The sequence below is a fragment of the Coenobita brevimanus genome, chromosome 6, assembly GCF_032717465.1.
Source record: "Coenobita brevimanus isolate Jiangsu-jjx chromosome 6, ASM3271746v2, whole genome shotgun sequence".
Classification (NCBI taxonomy): domain Eukaryota; kingdom Metazoa; phylum Arthropoda; class Malacostraca; order Decapoda; family Coenobitidae; genus Coenobita; species Coenobita brevimanus.
In genome coordinates this window covers 30,767,355-30,778,884 of record NC_136959.1, presented here as the reverse complement: position 1 = coordinate 30,778,884, position 11,530 = coordinate 30,767,355, and the positions used below count along the sequence as shown (strand labels likewise).

Sequence of the window (11,530 nt, the reverse complement as noted above, 5' to 3'; positions counted from 1 at the left end):
ATATTTTTTTGGTAATAAATGACTGATTATAATAGTATTTTTAATATGAGATTTTCATGGTATGCCTAATTTTGATACAAAATAAAAAGTGATAAATATACACCTGAGTATACGTCAGCACATTACAAAATTATGGTTCTGATAAAGATCATTGTAATGGGTACGTTTTCAGTAAATACACCAAGGTATCGGTGACAATTTTAAAATACATCAGATTATTAAACACTATAAAATACGAATTTAATAGTGTACTATAATTCCAGCAAAAAAACGATTATTTTGAAGAGCCAGTACGATAATTACCAATTAGAAGTGTAGCAACACAGTGTCAAAGTCCCACTCACATGCAGCTGCCTTCACTCTTACCATAATGCTGCACTGAAACCTAACCCAACCCACCCATTCCATCCTAATGTAACAATCTTACCAAATCCAATCCAACCTAACCTAGCCAGCCATCATCCTTACAAAACCATCTCCCACCTATGTCATAATATGGATCCAAGGAATTAATTTATGGTAATCCTTAGGGAGACACAATACAAATCTTATTTTACAGCTTTCTTGTTTTCTCTTTACCTTAGCTCTTCATGGGATTTAGTATTTCTGACTGTGTTATCAAGTTTTGTTTTGTTTTGTTTTTCCTTTAAAAAGTGGTGAAAAGTGCTTAAAATGCAATGTTTGTTTACAGTCCCTAAAGGCACTGAAGACTTGCTGACTTCATCTTATGGTGATTGAAGGCCTCCAGGTGCCATCTTAGAAAGCCATTTTGAGGTACATTACCTTTATAAGGGTCTACTTATCCAAACCTAACCTTAATATTCAGAACTTAACCCAAGCTTACTTATCCTATTTTATGATAACCTAACCAAACTTATCCTAACCTAACCTATCCCTTACGTAAAAACCTTCCTTATTTATTGGCGGATCACCTTCATACTTGACAATGCAGTTCTGTTCACCATTACAAAGTCATTGAATTACTTCAATTTTTTTTTTTTTTTTTTTTTAAGAGATAGTCCTATGTCTCGTTAAAGATTATCTATATTTTTTTCCATTACATTCATGCCCCTCTGTTACTTCAGTGTGCTCTGACATTATCTTCCTAATTTATAGACAGGGAGGGGGTCTTCTCTCTGGCATTTCTGTCACAAATGCATCTTTATGGTGGAGTCATTTTCATCCCCAAATGTAATTTCTACAAATAGATGAAAAATAGGTTATACAGTTAGTGCACCTAGTGTGAGTCAAAGCACTACATACTACAGGCTGAATAATGCAACTGCCACACAGTTACATTCTCCCATTGGCTAACAGTAATATCATTTTCACTTTCAACTTGAGGGTAAGAGGCCTATTCGTTCCTGTCCTTTGTATTCTACTGTACTTTGTGATACCAGCATGATCCAATTAGTTCTTGGTCACCATCTTCATTAAATATTTCCTCTTCTTGATAAATGTGTTGGTGCTGCTTGTATTGTTGGTATCACCACAGTATCAACTTGCATGCCTGTTTTGAGAGTAAAAGAGCTCCTGAGGTCTAACAGCTTAGCAGAACTGTTAAGGCCTTTAAAGCCTTTGTGTATGTACTGCTAGTGTTTAATATCTTTGTCAGCCTCTACGGGCATTTGTTAGCAGATGAGTTTTGTTTGCATAGGTCCAGATCTCTTGCTTTCTACAGAGTTTCTATTATACATCACCATATCCCATGGAAAACACCAATACCTCTTAGACTTTTCAGTGAATGGCAGTATGCCTGTCTTTGTCCTGTTTGGTTGTAAACCGTTTGTCACATATATCACACTTGAACTTTTTCACTCCTGAATGAACAAGCAGATGTCTATTGAGGTCACCTTTATAAGTAAACAGTTTACCACATTCATCACACTTGAACTTCTTCACCCCAGAATGAATTAGTAGGTGCTGAGTTAGGTTGCCTTTCTCACTAAACAGTTTACCACATTCTTCACACTGGAAATTCTTCACTCCTGAATGAACCAACAGGTGTCGAATGAGATTATCTTTCTGAACAAATAGTTTACCACATTCATCACATTTGAACTTCTTTACTCCTAAATGAATTTGCAAGTGCCTGGTGAGAACCTGCTTAAGATTAAACTGTTTACCACATTCATCACACTTGAAGTTCTTCACTCCTGAATGTTGCATTTGGTGCCGAGTTAGGTGACTTTTCTGTCCAAATGCTTTACCACACTCATTACATTTGAACTTCCTGATTCCTGAATGAACTACTAGATGTTCATTTAGTTTGCTTTTAGAACCAAACATTTTATCACACTCACCACATTTGAACTTCTTCACTCCTGTATGAGTTAGTAGGTGCTGGGAGAGGTGACTATTTCTCCTAAACTGTTTACCACATTCTTCACACACAAACTCCTTCACGCCTGTATGGACTACTGAGTGCCGAGTAAGCAGAGTCTTGGAGGAAAACAGTTTATTGCACTCTAAACATCTGAACCTCTCAACTACAGGTGAGAGGGTCACTGGGTCAAGGACAATCCCATTATCAACAAATAACATTTCTTCATCTGCTTCACACTCTAATTTAACATTAGGTTCTTCTTTAACCATTATTTCATCAACCTCACTCTCTAACTTAACATGTGGTTCTTCTTTATCCACTTCCATAACTACATGATTCACCTCAGATTCTCATTTAATATCTGCTTTTTCCTTTACCATCTCCATTACATCATCCCCCCCTTTCTTTTAATACCTACCAATCTTATGTACTTTCCACTCTGCTCCAGTAGAAAATTAACCTTACTATGTGGCACAACTATGACCAATGCCTAACATAACTGTCATGTGGAAATGTTTCTGTAAGTACTATGCACTAATAACAGATTCTTAAAACTGAACAATGATTTTCATAAAATAATTACTACGGAACTATAATTGTCAATACACAGATATGTTATCACTGCCCACAAGCAAACTGAAATTATGTATGTGCTCATCTGAAAACCTATCTACTTTCTACATGCCAGAAATCTGGTGTGTGGTTTATCTTTTATTTATTCATTTGTTTTTCCTTCCTCTCTTCTGTTATTTAAAAAATAAGACATAAATATGTGACAGCAAAATTCTTCATTTTCCACTGCCTTACAGTACATTAAATAATCCATGAACCCCTTTTACCATGTATCATATGATATGAATCATTTACTATCTACCTATCTACAGCCAGCACCATAATCCCGTACGGGGTGGTCATTTGTCTTTGAGTTAGTTGGTTTACAGGGACGGGCACTAACCCTCCGCCAACCCACTTGTTGACATGCAGGGAATAGCAGTACAAATTCCATTTATTAGAAACCTCCATGACGATCACAGTGCTGATGTGTCTGCTTCACTGATCTTATTTCAGTTGTGGACCTGGAGGAAAAGCTACCATTAGACAAGCATCACTGTGAACCTGATAATACTGTACAGCACTTTATGCAAACAGCCAGGCTTGTATGATGCGAGTCATGCCACAACCATTACCTTACAGCTGGGGTCAGTAGAGTCCTCATCAGCTCCTTTGGTGCACTGATTACTGGCTGCCTAGCATGTTAGTCATCCAATCTCCAGCTGCTCTCACACCACTCACCTGGGTCACAAACCAGTTCTTATTATACTTTAGGTAGCTAGTGGACAAATATTTTCAGCAGTAAATCATAGTTATACTAGAAGTTAATGTCTCTACATCCAGAAATTATGATGTGTATCTCATGTGAAAATGTCCATGATAAGAGAGGTTCCAAGTAGGCTAAAACTCCTTAATCTAACAATGGTGCCATTACACTTTACCATCAAATGAATCTGACAACACTTAAGTCACTTGTGGTGAGCATGCTGACAAGCCCTAGACAGCCAGGTGCTGCATCACTCAGTGCAGGGCAGATGCTTTCAACACCAGCCAAGTATGCTTCCTTGCCGGTGTTATATTCCAGTTTCATAGTCACATTTACAAGAATTTAAGATCATGTCAAAACGAGTACCATACATCTGTCACATTGCACCGGAGATGCAGCTACCATGTACAGGAAGGTTTCATAGCATGACATATCACTGAACAACAGATCATTCCAACAATAAATTAAGTGCTTTTGACAATGTGTTTGCTTAACATACCTGGTGCGGTAAAATCTCACTAACTCAGACTCTTGGAGGAGGGTGGAAGGTTGTCAAAGATATAGTACGCACATTTCTATCTCTCTCTTTATCGCCAGACGCCTTAACCCTGTATGGGGAGGCCACAAACAAATGGCCTCCATGTCGCCCTATCCCCCACCATTTCACTGCCCTGCTCCCAGCTCACACCTCCGTCTCTCACGTACCTCTCCACTCCATCCTTCCATCTCATCCTTGGCCTCCCCCTCCCTCTCTCTCCCTCCACCTCTTTAGCATACTCTCTCCTAGTCAGTCTCTCGCTCTCCATCCTCTCCACATCGCCAAACCCTCTCTGTATTTCTCCTAATGCTTACTATCACATCCACATCCACACCACAATGCTGCTTCACTTCCTCATTTGCCAGTTTGTTTCTCCATGTGAAGCCACATGCTCTTTTCAAATAACTCATTTCCACTGCTGTCACTCTTGACTTATGTCCCTCCAACAAGGTCCAAGACTAAAATATAGTGACGTGTTTTTTCCCACATATCACAAATAAATTTCAAACCACCTTTTCTGGGTCAAACAAGACACTTGTTTAGGACTCAAGGAAGGCTTAGACCTAAGGCCAGAAGTTTTTAGACAACATCTTTCCTGTACATTATATATTTATATTCCCCGGAAAAAAAATAAAATAAATAAAAAAAATAAAAATAAGTAGTAGAAAATCCTTAACTTTAAATATATATCTGCTATCTTCACAGGTACATTTCACAATAGGCCTGTACAAAACCAAATAAGTTTATCGTCTCTGAAGCTACACGGATTTTAACAGTTTTTACAAATCACCTGAGCTGCCAGAACACCATGATGTCTTAAAAACTTAATACTGTAGCTTCAGATGTCTGCACAATCCCCGTGAAATTTTGCAATAACTGAGAAGTAATCACTCTCCCAGCTGGAGCACAGAGACACCATCCTGATACTGAAATTCAAAATCAGGTGCTAAGTGACCAGTAGTTATGCTGACCTATGATTGGTGGACATGAAAACAAAAGCAACAATCAGCTAGGGGGGGAAAAAAAAAAACAGTTAGCCATCACACATGTCAGGTGCTTGCCCATGCCTACTAGCGACTAGTAATGAACATACGAACGCATAGAAGCTCTCTCACGGCACGTGAAAGATCCCTTGACACAAAGTTCTGAAACAAGGAAAACAATTGTAAAATCGCTTATGACTTTATTAATTTCCAACTGCATGTTCAACGGTTCAAAATACTCTAGACTGGGAAGGGTAAATATTTGAAATTCCCCAGAAACTAAAATAATTCTGAACATTTCATGTTAAATATGTTTCCCTGTTGGTTTTTAGATATGCTGTGTCAATTCTTGCTTGATTCCTCAGCGTAATGGTAGAGGTGATTTGCTCGCGCCTTGGCATCCCAGGCACCTTTTGGTACTCCATCATGATTCACGATAAATGGAGAATTCCACAACTTACATGAAAGATAACCAAGCCTAGCAAAATATATTCTAATCTCGCCTCATATAGGTAACATTATCTGTCTATCTATCTATTCATTGCCAGACCCCTCAATCCCGTTCGGGGTGGCCACAAACAAATCGCCTCCACGTCACCCTGTCCCTCGCCATTTCACTGATCTGCTCCCAATTTACACCCCCCTCTCTCATATACCTTTCCACCCCATCCCTCCATCTCATATATATATTTTTTAAATGACAGAACAGAGGAAGGAAAAACAAATGAATGAAAAAAAATAATCCATTCACCAGATTTGGAGAAAGCATACGACAAACTGGAAGGACAAGGATTGTGGAAAGTATTAAGAGTATATGGAGTAGAAGGGGAAGCTGCTGAATGTCGTGAAGAGTATGTATGAGAGTGCTAAGGCTGCTGTGCACGTGGATAGTGAACTGAGTGAATTTTTCTATTTGAAGGTTGGATTGAAACAGGAATATGTCATGTCTCCATGGTTGTTCAATCTGTAAATGGATGAGGTTATAAAAGAGAAACAAGGTAAGGCAGTGGATGTTGGAGTGGCTCTAGTGAGAGAGGGTAGTGTTTGGAAACTCCCTGTACTGTTGTTTGCAGATAATACTGTGTTGTTAAGTGAAGATGAAGGGGAGCTGCAAGGCTTGGTGGATGAGTTTGGGAAAGTGCGTAAGAAACGGAATCTAAAGGTGAATGTAGGGAAAAGTTATGGTCTTTGAGAGAAGTGAAGTTACTGAATGTACAGTGAGGTTGGATGAGGAGGAAATGGAAAATGTGAGTTCGTTTAAGTACTTGGGTAGTGTGAAGAATAAGGATGGAAGTTTAGAAGCTGAAGTACTTGAAAGTGTACATCAAGGAAGAAAGGTTGCTGGTTCCTTGAAAGCAGTGATAAGAAACAGGGAAGGGAGCATGGAAGTGAAAAAGTTACTGCATGACAGTATTCTGATACCAACTCTAATGTATGGAAGTGAAGCTTGGATGTTGCTGGAAGGACACAAGTCAAGAGTGAGAGCAGTGGAAATTAGTTATTTGAGAGAAGCGTGTTGAGTCACATGGAGAGACAGACTGACAAATGAGGAAGTGAAGAAGTGTTGTGGTGTGGATGTGACAGGAACATTAGGAGAAACACACTGAAGTGGTTTGGCAATGTGGAGAGGATGGAGAGTGAGACACTAATGAGGAGAGTGTATGTGTGTGAGGCGGAGGGGAGGAGAGGCCAAGGATGAGATGGAAGGATGGAGTGGAGAAGTATATGAGAGAGGGGGGGGTGTGAGCTGGAACCAGGGCAATGAAATGGCATTGGACAGGGCGATATGGAGGCAATTTGTTTGTGGCCACCCCTTATGGGATTAAGGCATCTGGCAATAGATAGATATATAGACCAGATTACTGGCATCTTCCATTCAAAAAAATATCTGTAACAGTTGGACTTGAACAGCTGTAGGTTGAAGTTCTGGGGGAAACAACTCCGGGAAAGCGAGTTCCAGATAGACGGAGTTCGGGGAATAAAAGAAATCTGATGGGCAGAAGTTCTGCAATATGGCTGTGTGACATTCCAGTCATGAGTGCAACCAGATGCCCGTGTAGCATGACGGAAGGCATGGAAAGGTGGCACAATGGAGGCAACTTCTTCTGAGTATTTGCCATAAAAATATCTGTATAATAAAAACCTCAGTATAACAGATTTTAATAGACCAGAATTTGTTTTTATCGGACTTGAGGAGGTACCGGACTATATTCCTATATATATATATATATCGCAAAAAGTCTGATAAAACCAAAAGCAGTCCAGACTGCCTGACCACTTCAGGTATGTTCTCCACAATAAGGTAAATAAAAGACACGTTTATCAGCGTATAGTACAGTATTATCATATATATTATACCATTTGATTAACGTAATGAAGTTATAACACAGTACAGGACTGCAATGGTAGTCAAAACAGTTTAAAAAGTATTCAGGCGATCCGGATTAATGTCTGATATATCGGAAAAAGCCGAGGGGAAGTCCAGATGTCGCTTTTATTGGAATTATGCGTTTTTTTGACTGGCCTGGGCCAGAATTAGTCCATTATAGTGAGGTCTTACTGTAATGCAAGGGAGGCAACATTCCTTCTTACTTGTAGGGGAGGTAGTTTATTTGTAATAGCAGGTTATTAATAATTCCAAAAGAATTAGTCCATCATAGTGAGGTCTTACTGTAATGCAAGGGAGGCAACATTCCTTCTTACTTGTATGGGAGGTAGTTTATTTATAATAGCAGGTTATTAATAATTCCAACAGCTTTGTTCTGAATTTTGTCTAGTTGTTTTAGTGCAACCTCTCCATATCCATTCCACAAGGGTGAGAAATATTCAAGCAGAGAGCGCACATGACTCATAAATTATACCTAACTGCTCGTCAGTGAAGAAGTTACGGACTCTGTACAATGATCCAAGTTTCTTTGGGGCGGTTTTAGCAAAACATGAGAGGTCCAGCTAAAGGCATTGTTTTGTGAGACACCGAGAATTTCAATGCTTTCGGAGATGGGAATATTAGTAGTACTGAAGGTACTATGTGAATCTGGCAAAATCTGTCTATTAGTAAATTGTATATATTTGGTTTTACCAGCATTAAATAAGACAAGATTATTTTGTCCCCATTCATTGCTCTTGGATAAGTCTTGATTTAAGGAGATGGCTGTACTGAGTTGAGAGTTAGTGATATTAGACTTTGTATAGTACCCTCGTGTCCAGTACTATTTTTTTCCAGTACAGTCATCAAAACAATAATTTATGACTTTAGAGATTCGTTGGGCTAGTACAGATCGGCTGCGCAAAGTGGGCCAAATCCAAGGAGTTCTACCCTAGCACTGACATGCTGCATCCAGTACTATTACCTGCCCATGCCTGGGAAGATGGCCAGCACCGAGGAACGTTTCCCCAGTACTGCCAAGCCAGTCCAGTACACCTTCCTCATGACGTATGCCAGTCAAATTGCAGTGACTTCCCCCTGATGACGAAGACAATGATGTGTCAGTGTGTGACCATGAGGGATTTATGAGGGAAGCTGAGGCAGAGGGACCTCCTCAGGATCCTGAAAGCCTCCTCCAGGGGATCAGTAGGACCTCATATAGCCTCAGAAATCCCTCCCCCTTCCCACCCCCAAGCCCATCACCACTCGCCTAAAAGGTCGGTAAAATCTTAGTTGTGACAAAATGTAGTTAAGCTGAATTTTGGGGGGACTTTTTCAAGGTTTGTCTGACATTATTCATTTTTCCCATAAGGTCTGTTGTTTGTCCAGTACAGATTTAGTCCAGTATGGTAGTACTGTCTGACAAAAATACCGTACTGGATGCGAGGGTACTGTATACGGGTGTTTAAGTGTGAATGAACTGTGAAGTGTTGAGTCATATATAACCTAATCCTTAACAAATCACCAGCACCCAACAATGTAACATACTCTAACCCACTGGTTAACCTAACCTAACCTAATACCTGTAGTTTAAACTAAATCTAACCTAACTGTACCTAACAATTTGACAACCTAACCTACAGTTTGGAAATGGAAAACGAAAGCCACTCCACAAAATAATTGTCAATAAAGAAAAAAGACATGGATAATAACAAGGAAACAATGTCAATGGAGAAACAAAATCAACAGGGAAATCACTTACAGGCATAAAAGTTGTAAAAAGTAAACAAATGAAAAGTCTCCATAATTAAATTTTGTGAAAGAAGTTGAGAGGCGGAAGACAGAGTTATATGTAGAAAGAAAAAGAGAGGTGAAAAGATTAGTAAGAGAGAGTAAGAAGAGAGCAGATGAGGAATTTGGAAGGAGCTTGAGTGTAAAGTGGAGGGACCGTAAGAAAATGTTTTGGAAAGAGGTGAAAAGAGTAAGACAGGGTGGAAGTGAAGTTAGCAGGGGAGTGAAAGATAAAAATGGTAGATTACTAGTGGAGAAGGGAGAAAAAGTGAGCAGATGGAGAGAATACTTTAAGGAATTGTTGAACATAGAGGATGGAAGTAATGCGAGTATAAGTGGCTGGGGAATGGCTGGGAGAAGGAGGGAGGTGAGAAGACTGGAAGAAATCAGTAGGATAGTTGTGGAAGCAATGAAGAAAGTTAAATTGGGGAAAGCCCCAGGAATTGATGGAGTGTGTGGTGAAATGCTGAAGTATGGGGGAGAGATAGTAGTACGGTACTCGTCAAAATTATTCAGCGTTGTCCGCCGGGCGCGCAATACTTATGGCCAAAAAAGAATCACCCATTCTTGGGGGGTAAAAATTGAGCCACAAGTTTGCGCCGTGAGCATGACGTCATGGTAGCCTGAGGCCTTCCGACGCGCTGGTTGGTTCCCACCTCAGTAGCCCATGGGCTGCCTGAGAGAGAGGAACTCCACCGCGTGTCCCTCTCAAATTGCGCCATTTTTTACCGAGTGTTCCGCAGTGTTTTGAGGTTCACCACTTTGTTATGGCACCTACCCGTGAACTATCGAGTGAAATCATATCCCAGATCATTGCTCTAAAGGAGGCAGGCCACCAGACAAAGGAAATTAGTGAATTGGTTGGTGTGGCACGATCGACAGTGTGTCATTGGTGTGCGCGGTTTTGGTTGGAAAACAGTGGTGAAGTTCCCACAAAGAAACTGAGGTCTGGTGGGCCTAGGAAAACTTCCCCAAGGTCTGTTAATGTTTTAAAACGTGCAGTGGAGTTTAATCCTCGTGTGAGTCCAAGGAAAATTAAGGAGAGCAACCCGGAAGTGTTTGGTGAGGTGTCAGTGAGAACAGTGTCTCGTAGGGTGCATGAGCTTGGTTACACAAGTCATAGGCCTGTGAAAAAGCCTCTTCTCACCAAGAGCCAGAGAATTCGTAGGCTTGCCTTTGCTAATAAATATCTAAACTGGGGTGAGGAGCAGTGGTTGTTGGTGTTGTGGTCTGATGAGGCAACGTTTAGTGTCACCTGCAACAGAGGAGCACGTGTGTATCGACGCAAAGGTAGTGACCCACTTGACCCACGGTATGTAGAAAGCACAGTTAAACATCCTGATTCACTCATGGTGTGGGCTTGTTTCTCGGGTCAAGGTTTGGGGAAGCTTGTTGTGCTTCCCAAGAATGTTAGAGTGAATCAGGATGTTTACCTGGAGCTTCTGTGTGATCATTTATCAGACTCATTCGAGCTAACAGGTGCACGAGTGTTTCAGCAGGACGGTGCACCTGCTCACAAGGCCAAATCGGTCACCAATTGGCTTCGTGACTGCGAGGTATCATTCATGACAGACTGGCCAGGAAATAGCCCAGACCTCAACCCGATTGAAAACCTCTGGTACCTCGTAAAGAAGAGTCTCCAAGGGAAGGACGTTAGCTCTCTGCCTAAGTTGGAAACTGCCATTTGTGACTCCTGGGACAAAATACCCCTCCAGCACCTCAGGAGCCTCGCCCTTTCGCTTCCAAGACGTCTCAGGTCAGTGAAGAAACGTAAAGGCTACCCTACGAAGCACTAAAGGTAAATAAAATGCATTATTCATGTTTTTTCAATGTTGAAAGGTTTGTTTCTTAGGAGGGGCACAGGGCGCTCAATAATTCTGACGAGCACTATACTGTAGAATGGCTGTGGAAAATTTGCAGATTGGCCTGGGAGAAAGGTAGAGTCCCGTAGGATTGGAAGTCAGGTATAATTATTCACTTGTACAAAGGAAAAGGGGAAAAAGGAGTGTGTGGTGAAATGCTGAAGTATGGGGGAGAGATAGTAGTAGAATGGATGTGGAAAATGTGCAGATTGGCCTGGGAGGAAGGTAAAGTCCCGGAGGATTGGAAGTCAGGTATAATTATTCACTTGTACAAAGGAAAAGGGGAAAAAGAAATGTGTGGCAATCATAGGGGCATTTGTCTTCTTAGTATAATAGGAAAAGTGTAT

At 40.7% G+C, this 11,530-nt stretch overlaps 1 protein-coding gene across 1 annotated transcript; it reads right to left on the bottom strand.

The window, feature by feature from the left end:
- Positions 1 to 1,737: 1,737 nt before the first annotated feature.
- Positions 1,738 to 2,652, bottom strand: LOC145400783 (uncharacterized). Its single transcript, XM_080273223.1, has one exon. It carries the CDS (start codon positions 2,650 to 2,652, stop codon positions 1,738 to 1,740), a length of 915 nt encoding a protein of 304 aa, XP_080129349.1.
- Positions 2,653 to 11,530: the final 8,878 nt, after the last annotated feature.

Excerpts from the sequence above, each read along its gene's own strand:
- LOC145400783 (XM_080273223.1), bottom strand. The coding sequence starts at position 2,652 with ATGGAAGTGGATAAAGAAGAACCACATGTTAAGTTAGAGAGTGAGGTT.